Source organism: Parasteatoda tepidariorum, chromosome 4 (genome assembly GCF_043381705.1).
Source record: "Parasteatoda tepidariorum isolate YZ-2023 chromosome 4, CAS_Ptep_4.0, whole genome shotgun sequence".
Taxonomy (NCBI): Eukaryota; Metazoa; Arthropoda; class Arachnida; order Araneae; family Theridiidae; genus Parasteatoda; species Parasteatoda tepidariorum.
Window position 1 is genome coordinate 55,560,588 of NC_092207.1, and position 25,258 is coordinate 55,585,845.

A 25,258-nucleotide genomic window follows, 5' to 3' on the forward strand; every position below is an offset into this window, starting at 1 on the left:
AATAAAGAATGCTGGCGAAAAAAAAACAAAAAAAAAAAAAAAAACAATTATCGAAATACTATTTTTTTATAAAATTTTTTATCTAGGTTTTGCATTAAGCATCTAATAATACATTTTAATTGAACAAGAATAAGTGAAATAAATTACCTCCCAACGTCTAAACCTCACACAGGGATGGAAGCTAACATCATCAAATATTCTAGGGTTAACAAAAGACAAGCTTAGGTCAGGCATACCACTCAATTTTATACAACAATCAATCTATGTAAAAAAAGAAAATTACATATATATTATTAGTGCTGAAAAGAATAATTTAAATAATTCATACTATGTGCACAATTTTTAAAATTTAAAAAAAAAATTACAATTAAAAGAAAAATTGCAATAATTTAGACTTACACATCCTTGGATTTCAGCAGAAATGACAGATCCTCGATTGTCCATAATGGCATCAATTTCTTCAATTATATCAAAGTATGCTTCATTATTGGCATATTTGACACCAGTTCTTCGCCAAGGTATACTTGAAAGCTGTCCAGTTGGTAAAGTACTACTAATACTAAAGAAAAGATGTATATTTAATGAGTATACAAATTCTTTTTTTTTTTACTTAATAACATAATATAATAATATTAAAACATTTATTAAGAAAAGCATCATTACATGCATATTTCAAAGCATTGCTCATAAACATAGCAAAAGTTACAAACTTTGATTCAATTAATAAACATCTACAGTCGCAACTGTTTGTATATACCAATAAAAAAAAAAAAGACATTTCAAAGAAAGAAAAAATATAGAGAGTGTCATACCCAGAAAGGGGGATCTATCGAGACCAAACTTTCCCGGAAATATACATGCAATGTTTAAAAATATAAAGCAATATTGATGATCAAACATAACAAAGGATAATTGGTCTGGACCCTCATCAAATAAAATATTTTACAAATAGAAAATATACATTCAATATTCCAGACAGAAATATTTATTTACCATTACCTACAGACCTATATTCAAAACATATTATTTAATCAACTGAGTTACTTACTTTGAACGGCCAGTTACTGTATTTGCAATAGTTCTCAAGATGTTTGGAGGCTTTATCATTTCCTTTAATATGTTTGACTCTGTCGCTAATGGGAAACCATTATCCAACATCTCATCCAAAAGCTGCAAAGAGCAAATTGTTAATTTTTATAAAGTATATTATGAAATAGTCCCTAAACTAAAGAATACTACTAATTAATTCAAAAAGTTAACTTCAAATAACTTCAGTAAAAATTATTTAATAAGCATATCACATTAAAGACATTTTAGGGTACAATTAGAAGATGAAATATAAGAAATTTATTCATATCACAATCAGTTACATGCTATTTCAGAGAACATGAATGGAAGTGGAATATTTTACCATTATTCATAAAAGTTGATACTCACAAGTGAAGGATATTGAAACAAGATAAAATGGTTTTACATTCACTTGTTTAACATTCAATAACACAAATTTATTGATAACTTTGGAATATTTTACATCTGTATTTAAATCTGAATCCATAATGGATGTAATTTTTTCCAAACAATAATAGTAGATAACTGAACAAAATATTAAGTTCAATAAATAAGAGTAAGTTATCAATTTTATATTTTAAGCTAAGTAAAATAAATCAATATGGGTTATTTAAAACGAATTTTGCTAGAGCTAGAACTATTCCCTTTTGATAATATTTCATGATTTTGTACTTAGCGGAAAAATAAAATAAAAATATTTTCATATACAGTACAGAACCCGTTATCCGGAAATCAGAAAACCAAAAAACCGGAACGAAATTCTATAAATTTTCCTGCCATTTTTTTAAAAAAAAAAATTTGTTTTTCCTCATAAGATTTCAGGATTTTTTGTTCTTTTTTTAAAGATTACCATCATTTTGGAAATAATCATTAGAGTATTACTTCATCGTTTTTTCTTCTTTTTAAGATTATTTCCAAAATTTTTTTTTTAAGTTGGGTTTAACAATAAAAAAAAAAAAGGCTTTTTATAGCGATTCAGAAAAATCAGTTATCTGGAATAGCGATGGTCCCGATCGTTCCGGATAATCTGTTCCCTACTGTATTTAAATTTTGACCACAAAAAAAAAGAGATAAAATTTAATGATGTTTTCTTATGCTGTAAATTTGAGCACATTAAATAATTTTTATTAAACTACAAAACAACAAATGAAAAAGAACAACAATGTACGATTTACAGAGCTTCTTTGGCTGACTCGTGTATGAAAAATATAAGCCCCATGTAGAAAATTTGGGAATTTGTATTTCTAAGCAGACATATTTTAAGATTTTGCAAGAAAAAGTGCATTCTTCCCAAAAATCAAAACATACTTAAAAAAATTTAAGTAAATTCTAGATTCTGTATTCTGGATTAAAGTGTTATAGTTTAAATAATAAGAATAAATGTTTCAAGATTATGAAATTTAAGTGATGAGAATTAGGATAACTAAGGACTCTCCATAAAAATTAACAAACAAATTACATACTTGGAATAAATGAAAAATTAATGCTATAATTACAACATTAAAGAGCTTAAATAAACAAAACTATTCTGAATTAATTAAAAACAATAATAATACCTCATACACAACAACATAGTGTTCTTTAATAAGAGACTCAGTGCAATCTCCAAAATAATCTTCAAATGTGTCTACCACTCTATGTAAGAATTCTATCACAAAAAGAGGTGATACTAAAAATAAAATAGACTATAAATATCATAAAAAGCCACACATAGTTTATTGAACAACTAAGCATAATATTACTGCAGGAGAAATACCAGGCCATATCTATACAAAATAAGCCTACTATTCTTAAACCAAATGAGCGTTTGGAACAGCTAAGAAAGTCTTTTCTGTTATTTTATCTACTGAAAAAACAAGTTTCTTTCCTTGTTACTTAATCAGAAAGTTGTGTATTGAATATTAATTTCAATGCCATATTGTATAAGTGTGAAACAATTAATTGATTAAGGATAGAAAAATAAAAAAATGGAACAGCTGAATTACTTTCGATCTACTAATCAGAATTTTGCATACAAAGATACTGAATGCTTTGAGGAATTAACTTAGAGTGAAACATGCAATGTTTTAAGCAACAAAAACAGAAGAATATAAAATTTTTCTGAAGAAACATTCAATTTTTTTCTGACCAAGAGTGAAGATTTTTTTTAACCGATCCTCAAGATACGAGAACATGTTTAAACTGGGAAATACGGTCCAATATAAAATCCTAAATAATAAAATATTGCATAATCTAAATTTTAAAAAAAAAATTATCGATTTTATAGAATTATTTTTAGATAAAAATAATAGGATAATTTAATTATATACGAAATTGTTTTGATTCGCTTAAATAGTTTCAGAGATATGACAAAGTTACATTATATAAACATGTGTTTGCTCTCCTGAAAACCCCATAATTTATAAAATTATTTATATTTTATAAAATTATTTTTAAATAAAAATAATAGGATAATTTAATAATATACGAAATTGTTTTGATTCGCTTAAATAGTTCCAGAGATTAGACAAAATTACATTATATGAACATGCCAGGGATGAGATTGGCCAAAAGGCAAAAAAGCTAAATTTTCAAGCCAGTAAATCTTACGTGATTTATAGCAAAACTATCAGTAACATACTCTCATCCAGCTTCGCTGATGTTGTAATGCCTAGGTATAGCAAGAATCATCGATAGAAAAACTGCCGCATTTATAGTATAACTAATTCAAGAAAAAAAAACTTACCTTTTACAAGAATCGCGATAAAGGATTTAAAAATTGCATGAATACAAACAGCGATTTTGGATTTTAAATCGTTCGCTGGATTTTAAATCGAATCGTTACATAGAATTTTAAAAATGCCTCAATACAAATCGTGATATTGGATTTGTAAATCTCGTAAATAAGAACTGCAATGAACGATATTGAAATTGCGTGAATAAAAATCAGGTAAATTTGAGCTATCTAGGGGACGGGTAAAAATGAGAAAAATCATATTTTCTGCTCTTAAAAACTAATAGCTGAAATAAGTAGTATGCGGAAGGGTTGGCAGCTACGTAGTTTGAATTTTCTATACATCTTTAGATATATTATAATCAAATCGGAAATAGATATAATTATTTTATTTCAACGGCTGAGTTTTCAGAAAAAGCGGAATATATATAGATATAAACTTATAGAGAATCAAAATTTTTGATAAAAAGGCTGAAATTCGAGAGACAAAAGCGAAAAAATCTCATCCCTGACATGCATTTGCTCTCCTAAAAACCCTATTGGAGCTACAGTTTCTAGATATATTTGAAGATTTACAATTTGAGCAACAAAAACCTAAATCTGTGAAAATAAAGACATGTTTATTCAGAAAAAGTATATTTTTTAGTCTGTTCATAACTCAGAATATTGTCTGCATAAAGTAATTCTTTAAGTTGGTCCTTCAAACCTTTCAGATTACACCTTAATATATGAAAATCAGATCATTAGGTTAAATATTACACAGCTGTTAAGGTTTATATTTTACGTATAATAGCAATAAGAAAGATTTTTCTCACAAACAAAATGATAAACTACTTATAAGTGAATAAAGTTTTAATATTAAAAATGTTATAAAAAGACTATGAAAAAATTAAAGGCTACACATATTTTCTCCCTTAACTTCAAAATATTTGGTATTTAAATATTCTTAAATTTATCCACAACAGACTATCTTAGATTACAAACAATCAGTTGGATATTATAGCTCTGCATATTACATATGGTAATAATTTCAAGTATAGCAAATATTTGGAGTATAAAATTTACTAATTTCCATTGATTTTCAACATTAAAGCAAATCTAAATTTTTCCCCCCAACTATACATAACTGTTTGAAGTTACTAACTTTTCATCATTTAAAATAATTTACAATTTTGATTTAGTAGTTAGAACACTTTTTTTCCTTCCTCTGTGATACTTAAATTTATTTTCCTTTCCCATAGAGGAAAGGTGGAAAATGAAATTAAGAATAAAAGGTCTGCTTGTGACACTTATAACATTAGCAGTTAATTTGATTTTAGGTAAAATGTAGTAAATTATTTTTTAATCAAATGCTAAGATGGATAGCAATCTTACTTTTAAAATAAAATGTTCAACAAATTTCCATAGAAAATGAAGTATAATGTAAATACCTTCGGAAGTTGTAACAGCAACAAAAAATAAATTACATCGATAGATGCTTATAAGGTAATGATGTGGAGTGGCTATAATAGGCTGTATATCTTCAGGTGAAGCTGCTTTACGTTGAGCATCAAAAAAGTAATCACATACAGACCGATGTATTACACTTTTCCAGTGTTTTTCCATGAAAACATCTCTAAAAAATATGTATTCAGTTACTAACAATGCATAAACTTCTAGTGTATGATTTAAGTAAATGCAATAAGAAATTAAGCAACAAGTTTCAAAATTAAACAAATGATCTAGACTAAAGAATAAATACAAACTAATAACATAAGTTTAATTTTATTCAAAGAACAGCAAAATAAGGAATTTATAAACAAAAATATTTTTATAAAATTTTAATATTGTTTCATATCTTATTAAATTTTAGACAGTTTACAAGTCTGAAGAACACAATTAATATCATTATTATTATTTTATGATTAAGCAAAAATCCTTTCTTTATTTCCCTTATTTTAATCATATGCAATGATTTAACAACAATTTTAAAACTTGAATTACAATTGCAAGACAGAAAAGTATTACCGATGTGTTAGCACATATATTATATTGCCTATTACTGCAGTTCATTAATTGGAATACATCGCACAGTGGACTGATCATTAAGACTAGGTTCTTAGAAGATCACCAAAGTCAAGCATCACTGGCTGTGGTCAGTGTGTGGGTGGGTAACTATTTGGAACAGTCTGCATAGGGACCGAGGTTGCGCAGTGTTGGTGCTCCTTAAACTGTTCTATCATTAAGTGCTCGACTTCGCGTGCAGGTCATTGGGCTACTAAGAGGGGGTGCCATCCCTCTGCAGATGATCAAAATCAGAGACTTCAGATCATTTTGAGGGATATTTCCCAGACCTTCGCCAAAAGCCCATTGTGTAGCTCTAGGGCAAGGTAAATGAACTACAACTACAGCAACATTAAATGAAATGTAACAAGTCAATGATAAACTCAACCATCACAAAAATTTTGCACCAGTGTGTAATTTTTAAATGCATATAACTTTGGAAAAAAGTGAGTAAACAATATCTACAATTATAAACATTTAAAAATGGTCAATTTCATAAAAAGCGGATATAAATTTTTTTTTTTTTTAATTTCAAAAAAAAATTTTTTTCTGGATCTTAAATTTAAAAAAAAAGGATAGAATTTCCTGAAATTAAGAAAAAACATTGTATTACCTAATATTATTATATATTTATGATTAATTACGTTAAGCTGCCTTTAGAAAGAAAAATCAGAGGTCCCATATTTAAAATTTTAATTTCTCATATTCTAATAAATTTGAAGCAAATCTTTTGATTCCTTTTTTCCTAAAACAAAAACTCATAGAATTTGCACTAATACATTATAGATGGGAATAAAAGCAATGCTATTTATTATAATAACCTTAGGTATATAGTTGATAATAGAGTAGCGTCAGGTCTTGAAACAAAAACTTCAACTTTATTTCTTTTAAAAAAATTTATTTAAAACGACATTTCTTCTTTTTGCAATTAAAGAAAGATTAAATTATGAAAAATAAATTTTGAAATTGACTGGAATATTAACATTTAAATTTTGTCATGTCTGTATCATTTGTCATATAAGTCACATTTATATCGAAGACGCAAATTAGGACACATATTTCATTTGCTATTGGGAACAAGAAATCACATAGCAATAACTTCTCAATACATTTAACCTAGTTGTGTGATCAAACTTTTTACATTTAACTTAATTTTGATATACATGATTGGAAGAACACTTACCCAGACTGATTTATAATAAAAAGGCTGTGAATCATAATTAATTAATTTAAATAAACTACTCAGATATAAAAAAAAAACAATTAGAGAAAAGTGATGAAAAATACTAAATGGAATGTTTTCTTCGGAAATAAACTTGTATTGTTTACATCACAAGAGATCAGTAATAAAATTAAGTAGTTCAATTCTGCGCACTGTTCTGAATGGACTAAACTGTAAGTGGTGAATAGTCCCAGATTTATACAGATTATACAAAATATTTTGATTCAAAACTGAAAAAACTGTACATACAGAACTGATGAATTGGAAATTACGTAAGCCTCAGACAGCCTGTCAAAAATGTATATCGATTATCGAGGTTTTTAAAAATATCAAATTTAGTAAATATAATTTTTTTTATTTAAGGCAAATTATTCTTAATTCGTTATTTTACTCCATTATTTAATTTTTGCAGAAAAGTGAAATCAAATGCTTATTTTTTGTTAAAAAGTTTTTCATGGTTGGCAATAACAACATGTTACGTAATGCGTTGCCGTGCCAACCGCGTGAAGCTACCGCGCAGCTTTTTTCGTTATATAACAACTGTAAGGTATAATTAATAGTTCATGTTTGGGACAAGTATTACTTTTATTTACTTTGTTGGAGATATTTTTTAATTTTAAATAAATAAATTTAATTTAATTATTATCTTTTAATTTTTCTCAAAATAGTGTCTTGTTTGTTTATTTTCGAAGCATTAAGTTTCGTTATAGTTTTTAAGGACATTTTTTTATTCTCTTTTTCTTATAATCTATAAACAAGTGTGGGCATCAAATTAATTAAAAATTATTTATAATTTTTTTTTCATGTTTTACGTCTTGCTCAATAATTTGAATATATTTTTTTCTTTGTCATAGGTCTTATTCTTTTTAACAGAAGCTTTACCTTATTCAGTATCCGATTGTCAAAATTTACGATGTCTGAGAAAAAGCACAAATTGAGTGAAAAGGATGGACCAGTTAAAAAAGCCAAGCTTGATGAAACTGTCCAGAATGATTCTGATTTAGTTGAAAATATAAAAAAATCCAGATTATCATGTGCTGCATCCATACGAGATTTTAAATTTAACAAGAAGCGAGTGAGAGTATTAACTACTGCCAAAGACANAGCTACTAAGTAGCTGTAGTTTATTTTAATAATCTCACTCTATATTATAATACAGTGTTATTGGGGGAGATTTCCGCATCGTGATCTGTGGCAGAATTATCGCCAAGTGTTGGTGTGCAGTGGCCCGCGAGAAACTAAAAAAATCATCACAGAAAGGGACCAACTTGAAAGTTATAACTCGTAGCCACCCCCGGGCAAAACTAAATGTTTTTTTTTTTAAAAAAAATTTGCATGTTTAAAATCCATTTGGCACCTTAGTGATTGTAGTTGGGTCGACAGATCACGATACGGAAATATCCCAGTGTTATTGAATACTGTATTAAACTCTTCGTAAATTAACTGAAAAAAAAAACTTCGTCCTGAAATTCCTCAAACAAAATATTTTATTTATTTATTTGTTCTAATTTTTGTATGTGTTCAGAATATCCCTTTTCTTAGAATGCAATTTAAAATAATTTAGAATGTGCATTTTAAAAATAATTTAGAATGCGCATTTTAAGATAATTTATTGGAACAATTAAAACATTAGAATTTTTGAAGCACCTTTTTACTTTAATTGGTACTTTTCAGCTAGCCGAGCACGAAGAAATCCAACTATTTTTTAAATTTTATTTCATTTATATTTTATGTATTTAAAAGATAAATAAATGAGAAAAAAAATTTGGCAGAGGTCTAAATTTTTTGGCGACTTTCCGCTTGCATCTGGCTATCTGAAAAGTTAATTTGTGAAATTGGATAGTTCGAACTTAGTGACCATTCACTAATTATATGCAATAATGGAGACCTATGATGATATATATAACGGGGACCTTACTTGCAAGATGCATTACTGTAAACGTTTAGGGAATTTAGTCATTTTCTAAAGCATAAATTCAATTAAAAATTAATATATTATCAAATTTTTATGCTAATGAATATATGACTCATCCATTTATTTATTATTTTTCAGAAAAGGCAAATGAAAAAAAAGTAAACTACTAAAACCCACTTGTGAAGTTTTAGTAGGTTTACAATTATTGATTCGTCTCTTTTGTGTGATTTAGAAAATCAGGAATCTTAATCAGAAATATAGTTGTCATGCAATTGAATTTTTAAGTGGTAGATTATCCACTAAACTACTTTAGAACAAAATTGTTAAGTGAACTATTCACTTAACATTTTCATTTCATTTCAAGATTATTGAAAACCTACTTTAAAGTTATTTGATTAAGGAAGTCTTGAACTCTATTACAAATCTTTTATTAAATATTGGCTAGGGAGAATATGTTGTATTGATGTTTGTATTGATGTAATGTATTGATGTTGGTTTTTTTAAATTGCAGCAATGCTATAAAATTTTTTACTGTCCTAAATTATTATAATTTGTCCAATGCGCCATTAATAAAATTATACTGGAAACTGTTAATGCTTTCTATTCTAAATAAAGCAATTCTGAAAATAAAAATAGTATATTTAGAGATAAAATTTGAATTTGTCATTATTATACTTAAAGTATAGCAATTTAAATTTTTTCTCTTGCTTGAACATTTTAAAAATTCTAGTATATGTATCATGTTAAGGCAGTAACCAGATTTTTTTTGGGAGTGGGGGTTTGGTTAGGCTTAATTATATTAGTATAAGTGATATAGTAATCCTAACACTTGGGAAATTAAGACAAAATTACTAATTAATATATTCTTATTTATACTAACTATCAAATAAGAAACACATACATTTGTAATTAAAAAACTTATATAGCAATAAAGGAATTTAAAGATTTTGATATTTTGTTAGATCAATAAACCAGTAATGTAAATTTTTACGAAGTTTATTTAAATGTTAAAAACTCTTCCAGCTTAACTAGTTCAATCAAACTGCAATTTTTTAAACAAAAATCTTCATGTCAATACTTAGTTTCGAAATCACTTTTTGTTAATATTAAAATATATGGTTACAATAAATGTGAAAATAATAATTTTAAGTCCTGAAATTTTATATTATAAGCAGTTAAAAGATGGACCAGTTAANTCCTGAAATTTTATATTATAAGCAGTTTAAAAAAAAAACTGTCACTCTTATTATTAATCTCCTAAATTTATGTAGTAGTGTAACAAATTGTAATTCATTCTTATAATTAATCTCATTTCTCAAGATACATAGGGTATTTGATTTATTATTATTATTATATATATAATATAACGTAACCTAAGAAATAATAGGAAAAAAAAAGAGTGACTTATCCTCTCAATAAGTTGTCCACTAAGGCAATGCACATCTTGCGTTCAACTTACTCATGTTTTACTGTATTATCAAGGTTACCCATTGGAAGTCAAGTAAACTATTGTATGTTCCTTGAAAGAAAGTTAATTTTTTTTTTAAATTTTGTCTCGTATCTTTAAAGTTTAGTTTTTGAAATAATTTTTCCCCGCTAATACACTGACCAGTATAATATATATGAACAAACGTGTCGCTCATATGCACAGGATTTCAAAACCGAACTTATATTTTAGTAATCATGTTGTTTGAAAATCACACATTGAGATTCATATTCACATAGTTTAAATTAATAAATAAAATCTCATATCGATATTTTTATTAAAACGTTGATAACATTCTGCAGATAAATCCTTCATGCTTACACTTTTTATAACTCAAATTTCAGGTTTTTTTTTAATTATTTAAAACGTGTTCTTGCACATAACTTTTTCGATTTATATTTTTAGCTTCTTTTTTTTTTACCAAACTCATTCCTATGGAATGAATTAATATCAAGTTCTATAAAAATGAAACATTTCTTTAAAAAAATCAGTGAATTTTGCTAAAATGAGGTGGTGACGAAAGGGTTGAAACTAATTACAAGAGTTAAATCAATGCTTGCAAAAAGTTTTTTAATTTAGATTTTGTGTTAGCAGAAAATTTTTCATTTTATCTAAGTTTGTTAATACAAAACTAATCTTTGTTTATTTCAGATAATTGGGCTTTTCTGTATGCTCAAAATCTAGCTTTTAAGATCAACTTACCTCTTTGTGTATGCTTTTGCCTTGTCCCAAAGTTCTTGGAGGCAACTATTCGCCATTATCGGTTTATGCTGAAAGGTCTTCAAGAGGTAGAAGAGGTAAAACAGAACCTAATTTTTACACTAAATATTTATTAATCAGGGTGTGTAGCGTTTTTAAAAAGGTGCTTATTTTCTGTTTTCGTTTCTTAAAAGCCATTAGAGGTGCTTTTTTTCATTGGGTGTTTTTAAACATTACTTAATTTTCACTTTACCAAAGGGAGATTCACTTTACCGTGCCGATTTTCGTCACATGTTATGCAAAAGCAGGATTTTCTCATTGTTCTATTCAACGTTTTCACAATTCATTCAATCACAATCCATTTCGGCGTACCGTCGCCCCGTAGCGTATGAAAGCACCAATCATTTTACATGTTTGATGAAATACTTGCGAGTCCGCATGTGCGTCGACTGAGCTGGGTTCGGTGAGATTATTGCTCTTTCATGTGCAACTCTTCTGCTGCATATTGCAAGATATTCTCTATTTCAGGCTTCATTTTCCGTCATCTGATATCGAACCAAAAAATCTCTTGATCATTTAATAGTAGGTAATATAATCGAGAAAAGAGTTGTCAGAAATTAGTTATTTTATCTTGATCAGTAAAGTCTTTGAAATTATTTTGCAATTTGTTAATGTATATAGTGCTTAAAAATATTTTTTGAGTGCTTAAAAAGTACTTAAAAGGTGCTTATTTTTTGTTGAAAGATTTGGCTACGCACCCTGTTAATTTAGAAAGCTTAATTTTAAATTTTATAAAAGACATAGCTATAAATTATATGGGATTTACTTTTTTATATATGCTTTATTAATATTTTTTTAAAAATCAATGCATATATTTTCAAACTGTCTTAATATTTTTTTATTCCCTAATAATTTTCTGATTCTAAAACATCAATGAAGAGATCAGGTGNGGGCTTTTCTGTATGCTCAAAATCTAGCTTTTAAGATCAACTTACCTCTTTGTGTATGCTTTTGCCTTGTCCCAAAGTTCTTGGAAGCAACTATTCGGCATTATCGGTTTATGCTGAAAGGTCTTCAAGAGGTAGAAGAGGTAAAATAGAACCTAATTTTTACATTAAATATTTATTTATCAGGGTGCGTGTAAAAAGTGCCTATTTTCTATTTTTGTTTCTTAAAAGCCATTAGAGGTGCTTTTTTTGATTGGGTGTTTTTAAACATTGCTTAATTTTCACTTTACCAAAGTGAGATTTTTTTCTTTACCATGTCGATTTTCGCCATGTGTTATGCAAAAGCAGGATTTTCTCATTGTTCTATTCAACGTTTTCACGATTCATTCAATCACAATCTATTTCGGCGTACCGTCGGCCCATAGCGTATGTAAGCACCAATCAGTTTACATGTTTCGCATGTGCGTCGACTGAGCTGGGTTCAGTGAGATTATTGCTCTCTCATGTGCAACTCTGCTGCATTTTGCAAGATATTCTCTATTTCAGGCTTCATTTTTCGTCCTCTGATATCGAGCCAAAAAATCTCTTGATCATTTTATAATAGGTAATATAATCAAGAAAAGAGTTGTCAGAAACTAGTTATTTTATCTTGATCAGCAAAGTCTTTGAAATTATTTTGCATTTTGTTAATGTATATGATGCTTAAAAATATTTTTTGAGTGCTTAAAAAGTACTTAAAAGATGCTTATTTTTTGCTGAAAGATTTGGCTATGCACCCTGTTAATTTAGAAAGCTTAATTTTTAAATTTTATAAAAGACATAGCTATAAATTATGTAGGATTTACTTTTTTATGTATGCTTTATTAATATTTTTTTAAAAACTACCTGATATATATTTTCAAACTGCCTTAATATTTTTTTCTATTCCTTAATAATTTTCTGATTCTAAAACATCAATGAAGAGATCAGGTGCAATTGCTATTTGAATAAAACAACACATTGAGATTAAATTTTAAAGTATTTCAGTAGAGGTTGTATGTATATATTTTATTTATCTACAGAGTTTTCCAAACTGATTGTTTAGATTGGAACTGAAATTTTATTTCTTTTATTTATTATTTTTTTTCTCAGCAGTTAGGGTAGTGATTTCTATTTATTTTTTTAAAAATAAGCTTTATTACTTGTTTGTATCTATTCTTTCATAATTTTGCATGCTGCAATATTGGCATGTATTGTGATTGATAGTATGAATTTATTTTCTGTAAAATATACAAAGACAAAAGCATAGCACATGCTAAAAATGTTTTTTAAGATTTATTTTTGTTAAAATTTCCAAGTTGCTGAAAATATGCTAACAAAGCTTATGTGTTTCTACCAGTTTTATAGATTGTCATATTCTGACTTATTTGATGTAGGAACTTCATGCCCTTTATCAGCCAAAAAGATTTTGATTAATTTTTCAATAAATTATTCTAATGCATTTGAGAACTGTCAATGTCAACTGTGATCGTAAGACACGGTTTCAAGTATATCGCAAAAATCAAGCCTCATCGGCAGTAGTCAGTTAGCAGGTGTCTGGTATTGATCCTCTTTTGATTTTTTTTGTGGTCTTCAGATTCTCAGGGATGTTTCGCAGATGTTTCAGAGATGTTTCGCCCTACTGTGCAGCACAAGTGTGATATAAATAAAGTACTACTAAACTAATCCACATAGAATTCTATTGAAGCCAATGTCGCTGAAGTATTTCTATAAAATCATTTATTTTCTAAGTTGTAACCCATATAAATTTCTTAAAGCAATCTTAAGTTTTCGTTTAAAGAAAAAAAAGTATATATATATATATATAATNTCGTAATAGAGGGAGTTATTGTTGTATCGGATATCGCAGTAGCGAGAGTTCACTGTATATATATATTATATATAGAAAATGTATATGTAATAAATATTAAGTAGCATATTAAAAAAATGTAGATAATAGAATATTAAAAGAATATAGCAAAATATAGCTACGTTTGTTAAAAATCAATGTGGCTCTTTTATATTTTGCAGTTTTAAAAAAATTTTAATTACTTGTGCATTACGTACCTATATGTCATAATGAAATACTTCAAAAAAATTTCCAAATCTTCCTCTGTTTTTAACTGTTTTCTTTATTGTTAACTATTTTCTCTTCTGTTTTTCTTTTTGAACTAGGAGTGTAAGTCTTTAAACATTCATTTCCATTTATTGCTTGGTGAAAGTAAAAATGTTTTACCTAAATTTGTGAAAGATAATCAAGTTGGAGGAGTTGTGACAGATTTTTCACCTTTACGTGTTCCACAAAAATGGGTATCAGAGCTTGCATCCAAGTTACCTCCCGATGTTCCATTATGCCAGGTAAATTTCTGTTTTTCTTAATTTTTTAAAATTATTATAATTTGCAGCAGTTTTTTGTTGTTGTTGTTTTATTCACCGAGTTAATATTCATGTTAACCAAAATTAGCTTTTATACTTTTAATTTACCTCTTAGTTTAGAATTTTTTAGTGCAGTGAGAGTCTTATTTCAATTAGTTACTGATTTTATTTACAAAAAATATTCTATATGACTTGCCAGTCAAACTTATTAAGACTTAATGCAACTCTCTCGTTTCAATTATCTATTTATTTTACTACTCAAAACAAAATTTGTTTGTTTTATCCTACCAGGCTATGTATTTACAAATAGAAAGAGGATTAAAATGTTAAGACTTAATTCTCAAATAAGAACAAGACTGCTTATAGCCTACTTCTTTTATGTTCAAATAAAATCAATAATTATAATTTTAAAAATATTTAAGATATTTTTTCACAGAGAAATAGAGAAGCCTAAATAGTTATGATTCAGAGATTTATTTTAGTCTTTCGTCATTCATCATTTTTTTGCTTTAGCTATATGTTTTACCTGCTGCAATTTAAAAAAAAAAAAAAATCCTTATCACTCTTTAAATCACTCCTTATCACTCAATTTTAGCTTAAATTACAGTTAGCTAAACTTATATTGAAAATTTAACTTAAAATAAATAACATTTCAAGTAAATTCTTCTTCTTTGGGGAGAGTGTGAATTATTTTTTCTTTGTGGTTATTCCATCAGGTTGATGCTCACAACATAGTACCATGCTGGGTTGCTTCAGATAAGCAAGAATATGGTGCTAGAACTATCAGGAAGAAGATACACGACAAGCTTAAAGAATACCTTACAGATTTTCCTCCAGTGGTGAAAAATAAACTCACTCCAGAATGCAAATTTAAAGTAATTTTATTCATTGAATAATATTCTTACTTCACAATTTATAATTATTTGTTTTCTGATATTGTGTATTGCGTGTGGGTATTTGCACATCAATTTCTTGTCAAATTTTCTATTCATTATACTCAATTTATTGTAGCTTAAAGAAAAAGAAAACATGCTGTTATGAGACATAATATTGCATAAAATGTTTAGTATTTGGAATTAACATCTCTTGTGTAATATATTAATTTTAAGCTGCGTGACTTTTTTCGGGACAAATAATTTTTCTGTCACTTTAATCAAATTAATTCGTATTAGAAGTATCTTAATTTAAATGATTTGATTTTTATTTCGTTTTTTTTTTTATTTCTATTTTTAGCCAGTTGATTGGAACAGTGTTGAAGAAATATTGGAGGTTAATATGGATGTTGATGAAGTTAAATGGGCTATTCCTGGTACTACTGCAGGTTTGAAGCAACTATCAAGTTTCTGCAAAGACAGGCTAAAACATTTTCACGACTGCCGTAATGATCCTACAAAAAACAATCTAAGCAATCTTTCACCTTGGTTTCATTTTGGTAGGCTTATTTTTACTTTAAAATTGTTGTTTGAACTGTTATCAAATTATGCAAATAGTCTTTGTATTCTTTATTTGATAGTGATAACGATTTCAAGCATATAATTTATGTCACACATCATTCTTGAAAAATAAACATGTTCTTTATGTCTGGTGTATATTGCATATTTTGTATGGGGGCCATTGCATTAAAACAGTGTTGCAATTCATTAAAACAGGATTCTAAAGGGTGGTGTAGGGGAAAAATTACATCCTCTTGTGATTTAGGCAGTGATTAAAAAACATTTTTGTAATAAAAATGATGTTTACATTGCATATCAAAACTTTTGAATATTTTTTTTCTTCTGGGAAGTGAATAAGAGAAAAAATATTGACCAATACTGCTTTCAAGTGTCATATGAAATTACAAATTTTATCATTCTTGCCTTTAAATATTGCATGAAGTTTTCTTCCTTATTTTAATTCTAAATTTACTGATGAACTCTTAAACTAAGCATTTAAAAAAACTACCTTTATTGAAATATTTTAAAAAACCATTACCGTATATATATAATACTCATATATATAATAATTTACATACCATAATATATATAATACTTTGTAAGTCGACCCATTGTATAGGTCGATCACCTAGTTCAGATTACTAGATAGGGAATTCAGTTATATTGGATGTATGAGTCAACTGCTAAAAAAACAAAGTAGAAAAATTTTTAAACTTCAAAAAATATAAAAAATTAATAAGTCTAATATTGTCCCATGTTAAAAATGTTTCTTATTCTTTTCTTGGATATGATACATTTATCATGTCAAAAAAGATGTGATGAGGCTCTCCCTCAAAGATGCATTAAAAAGTGTTGTGTTGGAGCTGCTTCAATAGATGTTATGCATCAAATAATCTCAGATGCATGATTTCAAATGTCATTGTAAAATTTTTAGAAAGTGTAGAGTTTTAAATTCTTTTGGGTGGGGTGGGGGATGAAGGCAGTTTTTGTTAGACTCAGTAAATAAGGATAATACAGAATGCATTGCAAAGTGGAATCTTTAAATTTGTAGCTTTATGATATGTTCTCATAGCTTTCTTTATCTTTTTTTGAAATACTCTCAAATAAATTATCTTAAATGTTCTTATTCTTAATTTTTTTCTTATTCCAATTATAAGTAATGTTTTTTTTAAAAAAAAAAACATTTATAAATAAAGAAAATTTGACAGAAAATTTGAAATTAACTGAATATAACATATCAAAAATAGTTTTTGGTAGGGGTATATTTCTGTAGAGTTATATGTTTTTATTCATATCTATCTCATTATTTATAACGCATCAATATTTCAGTATCTGCGAATGACCGACTTTATTGCTGGTTTATAAGTTGACCTCCTGATTTTTGCAATATTTTGACTTCTACGCAGGAATATACAGTATTTAATATTTTTATCATGATAAAAAAAAATTTTAATATTTTTTTTTGTAAAAATATATTTTATACTTTGAGACCTCTAAATTTACGCTACCGTAAACCGGGGCGAGTCTACCCATTTTTTCAGTTTGTCAACTTTCAAGTGGCCAAACTTTTGTAAATATTAAAGAAAAAAGGCTTTTAATAGGTGTTTCGGAATCGCTATTTATCCCTCTTTAAAGCTGTGAAATCGATTTTAGAAAATATTAACAGTTACGCTGTTACTGTATATTTTTATAGAACTGCTGACAAATCTCTCGTATGGGGCGAGTCTACCCATTCTACTAAAATGAATGTTAACATTGTAAATAATCAAATTTTACTATTAAATTGTTATTTTAGTTACTATATAGGATATTTATGAAGTAAAATTCATAACTTTATTATATATTCCATTTTTTTATTCATAAAATAACACAAATTGAGTATTTGATCGATTATCACATTTTGATCACAGTTTTGTTTTTATAATCATTAACATTATAAAATAACATTTTTTTCTGATTATTGTTGATAAAAATAAATTAAAATTAATATAAATTTACAATTAAATAATTAATAAATAATAATAATTAAAGATTATTAACAAAATCGAAATTCAAACATTGGGAATCATGAAAAATCCTTTTCCCATTCTTTTGGGAGGTAATAATAATTTATAAATAATAATTTATTTAACTTGCATTAAATAAAAAAAGTTAATTTTGTAATATAAAAATTGAAAAAATAGGTAAAATAAACATATTTTATATTTACATTTATATTTAACCTATAAATTTTCTTATTAATGATAAATTTATCAATGCAGAATTAAAATAATATACTCAAATTCATTTAAAATGACTTAATTTTAATATAAACAAAGTTCTAAATTATATTATTATGCTTTATTAAAACTAAATACGAATGGGTAGACTCGCCCCGCGAATTCTGGCTTTTTGTTTACAACAGCAAAACTTACATTCTTTTTGTTTTTTTTTTTATAAAATTAATGTAATCTTAGTCTTAGATAAGTTTATCACTTAACCAAAGTGAAAATAGTAATAATAATAATATACTTACGGAGCACCAACTAAAAGTTTGCTGATTTTCAATACAAATCTCTCAAAAGGCGTTTGAACAGGTCGGTTAAAAAGACACCAAATAAATAAAAACGGATCAAACTACTACAGCGCCATCTTCCTTAGAGTCTGAACTAAGTCCTCCGTCGGTAAATGCCCTCGCCCCTGGATGGGTAGACTCGCCCCGGTTTACGGTATATGAAAAAAAGGAGAGTTAAATAAAATATTCTTATTTATATAGTAGCCTATTTGTAATATTCCAGCTACTCCTTTGTGGGCCAAAGAGTTTAAGTCTCTGCAATTTTGTTAACAACAGCATGATTGTGAAAATGTAGTCCGCATTGTGCACCAGCCACCATTATTTCCCATTCAGGCTAATACCTATCAATCTGATGAAGCTGAATTGTCTTTTAACCACCCAGGGATAACATCCCAGTTCTTCACAATGTTTTTAGCATTATGCCATAGCAGCTCAAATGATTATGAGTAGTTGAGACAAAATTTATGATTTGAATGAAATACTCAAATTTTTATAAAAAATTTCAGATTGAATGATAGATGTCTATTACAAAAAATAAGCATATTTTATCACCATCAATGTTTTTTTTTCTAGACTAATATCTTAAACATATTTTTCATTTTTTTAAAAATTGTTTGGAATATTTTCTATTTTTAAAGCATACTAGTTATAATTTTTAAATGATGATTATAAACTGATTTTCATAACAACTTTAGTTTTTACTGCTGTTAAATATTAGTGTGTTTTTTATTTTAATGTTTATAAAAATATATTGTTAAATATTCTTTTTATTTTGCTCATGCATTTCATTATAGGTCAACTATCTATACAGAGAACAATATTGGTTGTATCAAAATTAAGGAGCAAGTATCCTGCTTCTGTTGATGCATTTGTAGAAGAAGCTGTCATCAGACGTGAACTGTCCGATAATTTTTGCTTTTATAACAAGAAATATGACCAAGTTGATGGTAATCCATTTAATTATTACAATCTTATTACTGTGTTGATATTTCATTAATATCTAATCAATAACCATTGATAGCAAAATAATTGCATTTTTTCTATTTTCACTATTATTTTCTCAAAAGTTTTTTTCTATTTTAAGGTTTATAGTTTTTATTTTTTTATCTTGCAAAGATGTTTATTTTTATAAAAGAATAGATGGTTTTAGTAGTTATAGTTTTCAATTTCCTAATAATATTTCTAGGATAAGCATTATTTATAATTAGAAAGCTTAAGTTATAATAATTAAAAAATGTGTATAATCGTGTATTTTCCAGAATTTGATGATAAAAAATGGTTTTTCTTTCATTTCACCGACAGATCATATCACTGACATAATTAATTCCTAGACAGCTGACATTTACAACCCGATCATTTTGCAAACACAAGAACTTTGCCAGTACGATTATATCGCCAGCACAATAGATTCAATTTTCCTTTGTATTTTCTGCTAAACTTTCTTTATTAATTCTTCATGTGTTTTATTCTAAGAATCTTTTTAAAGTTATTTACCAATTATTTTGGGATATTCATAAATATGGTATTAAACAACTTGCTTACTCAAAAGTTTAGTTTCGCTGAGTTTTGAAGAAGCAATTATGAAGTTAAAGTACTGTACTAATGTCCCAAGTTAAAAATGAAGTATAAAAAAATATGTGTGCATGTGAATTTTAATTTTTATTTAATTTTTGAATTATAAAATTTCCTTTTATAAAAATGAATTTAAAAATGCTCAAGTAAAGTTTTATTTGTAAAAATTTTATTTTTAGAATAATTCTTTTCAAAAAAATATTTTTACTGAAAAGAATTGTTCTGACAAGTAGCTTGCTTTAGGATAATATGCGTGAAAGATAAATTTTTTTAGCCCAATTGTAATTTATTATTGTATTTTCTTTAAGAAAAAATTTTTTCGTCATAAAAATTATATTTTTATACATCACCAATTTGAAAACAGTTGTTTATATAATCATATGCAAGTTTACACCTTAACAAAAGTTACGTTAATATTGGTTATATTATTACATATAGCGATTCTAACTACACAAATATTTGCATGGTACATAGTTTTAGCAAACATTTAGGGTATTAATTTCTTTTTTGCTCTAAAACTAAGAATATAATCTATAGCCAATATAAACTGTTCACTATGACTTATTTGAACTATAATTATAGTTAATATATTAACAACCATAACGTAGCTTTTCATGTCTATGGTTGCAATAGAATGTAAAGTTTAATTTTTAATAAAAAAACTTTAAAAGAAAGATAATTAATATTTAATTATTTGCTAAAACCCATTCATAATTATTGTTCACATTTGTTGTAATATAACATGAACTTTTTAATGCAGTGTAGCAACTGTACTATGAACCAATTTTTTCCAACTAGTTTATGAACCATTTTTTCTAAATCACTATTTGTTACACCCTTAGTTTAACCTATATGCACCTCCCTAAAAATAATTACAAAAATAAAGAAACTAAGGGATTTTGTGGAATTTATAATTATTTATCCACGTAATAGGTGCTTATGACTGGGCAAAAAAAACTTTAAAAGATCATAGCAAAGATAAGCGAGAATACATTTACACTAAAGAACAGTTTGAAAATGCCAAGACACATGATCTTTTGTGGAATGCTGCTCAGGTAAATACATATCATGATTACTTTTTCATGTTATTTATCGTGAGTACATTTAAATAATTTTATTTTCTTCTTGATTTAGCGCCAACTCAAAAAAGAAGGGAAAATGCATGGTTTTCTTCGCATGTATTGGGCAAAGAAAATACTGGAATGGACCAACAGCCCTGAGGAAGCATTAGAATTTGCTATATATTTTAATGACAAATACAATTTAGATGGTCGTGATCCTAATGGCTATGTTGGTGCGTGCTCGTTAATGTTTCACTTAAAATATAATTCTTAACGTTATTTATCTTAACATAATAAATCTTTAAACTTGTATTAATGATTTCACACAAACTACTTTTAAAAATTGTTACTGTTATTAGAATTTGCAAATATGCTCTTTTTTTTTCTTTCAAAAGAGATTTGTAGAAAACAAATTAAGCTCTTAAGGACCATAATAAATGTTAATTTATAATTTTATATTAATTAATAGTAATTAATTACTGTTCCTTAGTGTTTTCAGAGCAATATCAATTTATCTTTAAAAATAAAACTGAATTACTGTAAATTCTATAACATGTCTAAAATATGATTTCACATCTTTTATGCTTTGAACTGTGTTTGTTTCAACCAATTTTGGCTGAAGTAGAGAATTTTTTTTTTAAAAGGTAAATAAATTGAAATTTTAAAAGATTTAAAATGATCTATGAAACAAAAAGATATGTGAAAAATGTACAAAATATGTGAACTAATAAAAGTGCAAATGACTTTATATAAGCAATTTTCCTTATATTTACAGTCCTATGTTAACTTGCTAAATTATTTTTTTTCATTCTGTTTCAAACAACATATAGGAAATAAAATAAGTTAAGTTTCTTAATAAATGCATTATAATTTTTTCCCCTCTTTAATCCAGGAATTTTAACTATTTCAGTTTTGTTAAATGCAACTGAATATTTTCAAGTGAGTGCAAAATGCAAAGTTTTTTTTAATTTTTTTTATTTTTTATGATGTATTACAAAATATCTTTTAGCATTCTATGAAGTGGCAATCCAATAGCTTGGTAGTATTAAGATCATTATGAAGTAAGGAAGATGTGAACCCACAAATAAATTATATATATATATTGGTTTCTGTAGATGTATTTATTGTATGAGGATTCTTACAACAACAAATGCTTAGCAAATTATCGCCGGAAGAAATTTCTGTTCTTTCTGATAGTTAAAATTTTTGGGCTTATCAGTGGACATTTCAGATCTGTCTTATTCCAATGGAAAAAAAGGTTTTTCCAACCTGTGTGAAGTGTGCTGACCATCAGGCCACCCCTGATCATGTACTAGATTTCCTGTGGCTCTCCCGACAAGATATTTTCACAAACCCAATTCTAGTATTAGACTTTCTTAGTGTGACAGATTTCATAGTCCTGATTTAGCATTGCTAAACAGCAGAGATATGCAACAAAATATTTAGAATTGCTATTATATTCTGAATGAATATAATGAAGCGCAGTTTAGTAAAATAAATTTTTAATTTTCATTTTGTATGAATATATACCAGAAGTTAGTGCTACAGGATATAAAATTTAGAAATGGTGCAAGAAACACAGGGCGAAAATTAAAGGTACAATATTTCTATTCTATGGAAAAAAAATATCAGTATCATAATAGAAAATGTTGGTTTTTGGCGCTGAAGATGAATTTGTTTCTTAGCTGTATACGATGAGTTTTAAATCTTATTCTATTAACTGTTATTTGCCTGAGCAAAAATATATCGAAGAATTTTTTTGTTTTTTATAACATGAAAGTAGATAACTAACAGCGAAACTGTATTTGAGGAAAAGAGCAACAGTTAAAAGTTTAATCAGTTGTTCCAAGTAATTATGTAGTTAACGTGTAAAAAATATGCAAATTAAGAAATCTAATATTACTAAATGAATTATTTTTCTATAAAAATAGGTTGTATGTGGTCCATTTGTGGTATCCATGATCAAGGCTGGGCTGAACGTGCAGTTTTTGGAAAGATACGCTTTATGAACTTCAAGGGCTGTCAGAGGAAGTTTGATGTTAATGCATTCATACAAAGATACAGAGAAAAGTAAAGCCTAAAAAGGATGCATATTACATCTGTATATATGTTAATCACAGCCAGCATGTTTATTTCTTAATTCATTTGTTTTTAGCAGTTTTATAACTGTGATGTTAACCTTTTTGTCATGAAAAGGAATGTTTTAACTTTTATGTAATTAATACAAATTTTAATAAACACCACTTTTAAATAAATGTAGAAACATGTCTGTTTCATTTCTGAATCTATATATTTTCAACTTGTACTAAAATCATGGGTATTTTGAATGCACTTAATGTTTAATTCACCCACCCTCCTAAATGTCAGCGATTGTATGGCTATGAATCTATAAATTGGTTTCAACAAAAGCATGTATAAACACATTCCTAATAGTTTCGTTTCTTATTTTAATTATTATTGTTATGATTTCTTGATTCTGCCCCTTCTTTTTTGCAAGTTGATTTAATCATTATTGCTGCTTTTAAAACATAACTAAATTTATTATGAATCAAAATTATATACTTTATTGTAGACATATGACAGGATTTGACAAAGTAAAAAGAACTTCTTGTTACCTAAAAAACTGACCAACTAGTCCCAACTGACCTTTTAATATTGATTCGCAGATTTTTTAGTTAAAAAATTATTCTAATTAATTCTAAAATATTTAGTTTTATCTTTTTCCACTTATCTATGCTAGTAGTAAAGTAAATAAATATGTAAGAAGTAAAGTCCTAATTAAGATTTTAACTTTCAACCCCAAACTAAGTTCAGGACTGGTTGTTTTCTTGCATAAGAAACCAGTTTTTTTTCTTTGTCATTCAATGGAGAAACTGTGTTTGGAGAGAAGTTTTTGTACCAATTCAAACATGTAGCAAGGCAGTTGAAGGATTTAAATAAAGGGAGGGCAAATTAAAAACCGATCCAGAAAGAAAAAAAAGAAAGATATGACTGATAATTTATGTTAACTGTGTTAATAATTCATGTTAACTGTGAGAAGGTAATTTAAAGTTATAGAGAATTTAAAATAAAGGCTATAGTTTATGATTAAGGTAATGATAAAATTCAAAGTAATTTTTTTAAAAAAAATTTCTTTTTGTGCAAATAGTTTGAAAGTTATGCAATTTACAAATGTGTGTACATGACCTGGGACACAAAAAAATAACTTCACTTAAATATAATTTTAAAAAAGTTTTTGTTGTTGTTGTATTTCTTGACTTATTGTACCTATTAGAGTAAAAAAACTCAAAAGATTATGCCCATTTTTTATTTTATTTTTTATTAAGCATTGCAATATTAGTTCATAAAAATAATGAAGTGTTTTTGAAGATGACTGCAATAATATTGTAGAAGACATTGATATGGTTTTAGTTATATCAACTACATTTAAACATAATAATGAAAAATAAAAATAATGCAACTATTAATGGGCTGTTCAGAAATGATGTCACGCTTGAAGGGGAAAGAGGTGGTAAAAAATATGTGTTAATATATTTTGTTTAAAATAAACAAATTAATTATTTATATTTTTTCTTCCTCTTTTTTATCTAAACATGTTATTATTATTGTTATGCACACAATTGAAGCTAAGATGCATAGTTTAAAATATAATTTATAGCATAGTGCGTATAGTACTCCTCAAATAAATGTTTTACTAAAATGTATAGAATTCTCATGTTTTAAAAAACTATTTTTGGTTTAATAACAATTAAAAATAAGAGTCTGATAAGGGGAAAACTATTAAGCAGTCACTGTGAAAAAGTTACTCATTTGTTTAAAGCCTAAGCTAGAATTTTTGAATAAAATAACCATTCTATAACTGAAACTATATTTGTATCTCAATTGTAAAAAGCAAAATCGGAGTAACATTGTTCCCCTATTTTGACCCAATTATTTTAAATTCTCTTATAATTGACTTACAAGACCAGCAATATGCTACCATGTTTTCATTAAAGAAATAATAAGCTATTTTTGTTTGTAAAAAAATATTATCAAAGATGATTGAAATAAACAAACAGAAAATAAACAATGTTGAAAAAAATGCAAAATTTAAGACCTACTTAGGGCTCTCATTTAATTTAAAATAAATTTATTTTTAAGTATAGTCATGT

The 25,258-nt window shown here is 26.8% G+C and overlaps 2 protein-coding genes across 2 annotated transcripts in view; one reads left to right on the forward strand and one right to left on the reverse strand.

Annotated features, from left to right (window-relative positions):
- LOC107449018 (AP-3 complex subunit carmine) overlaps positions 1-7,217 on the reverse strand; it is a gene marked incomplete in the record, with an annotated part of 19,633 nt that extends 12,416 nt beyond the window's left edge. The window contains 6 exon segments of the mRNA XM_043051185.2: positions 148-261; positions 400-559; positions 1,049-1,170; positions 2,625-2,737; positions 5,212-5,396; positions 7,008-7,217. Coding sequence (XP_042907119.1) covers positions 148-261; positions 400-559; positions 1,049-1,170; positions 2,625-2,737; positions 5,212-5,396; positions 7,008-7,042 — 729 coding nt within the window.
- Positions 7,218-7,535: 318 nt separating this feature from the next.
- On the forward strand, positions 7,536-23,362 carry LOC107449021 (deoxyribodipyrimidine photo-lyase photorepair). Its single transcript, XM_043051562.2, is given in 11 exon segments — positions 7,536-7,622; positions 7,901-8,159; positions 9,247-9,248; positions 11,039-11,244; positions 14,287-14,469; positions 15,204-15,362; positions 15,721-15,919; positions 19,269-19,421; positions 20,980-21,101; positions 21,181-21,340; positions 23,039-23,362. Coding segments are annotated over 11 exon segments (1,599 nt in total). The 5' UTR covers positions 7,536-7,609; the 3' UTR covers positions 23,182-23,362.
- Positions 23,363-25,258: the final 1,896 nt, after the last annotated feature.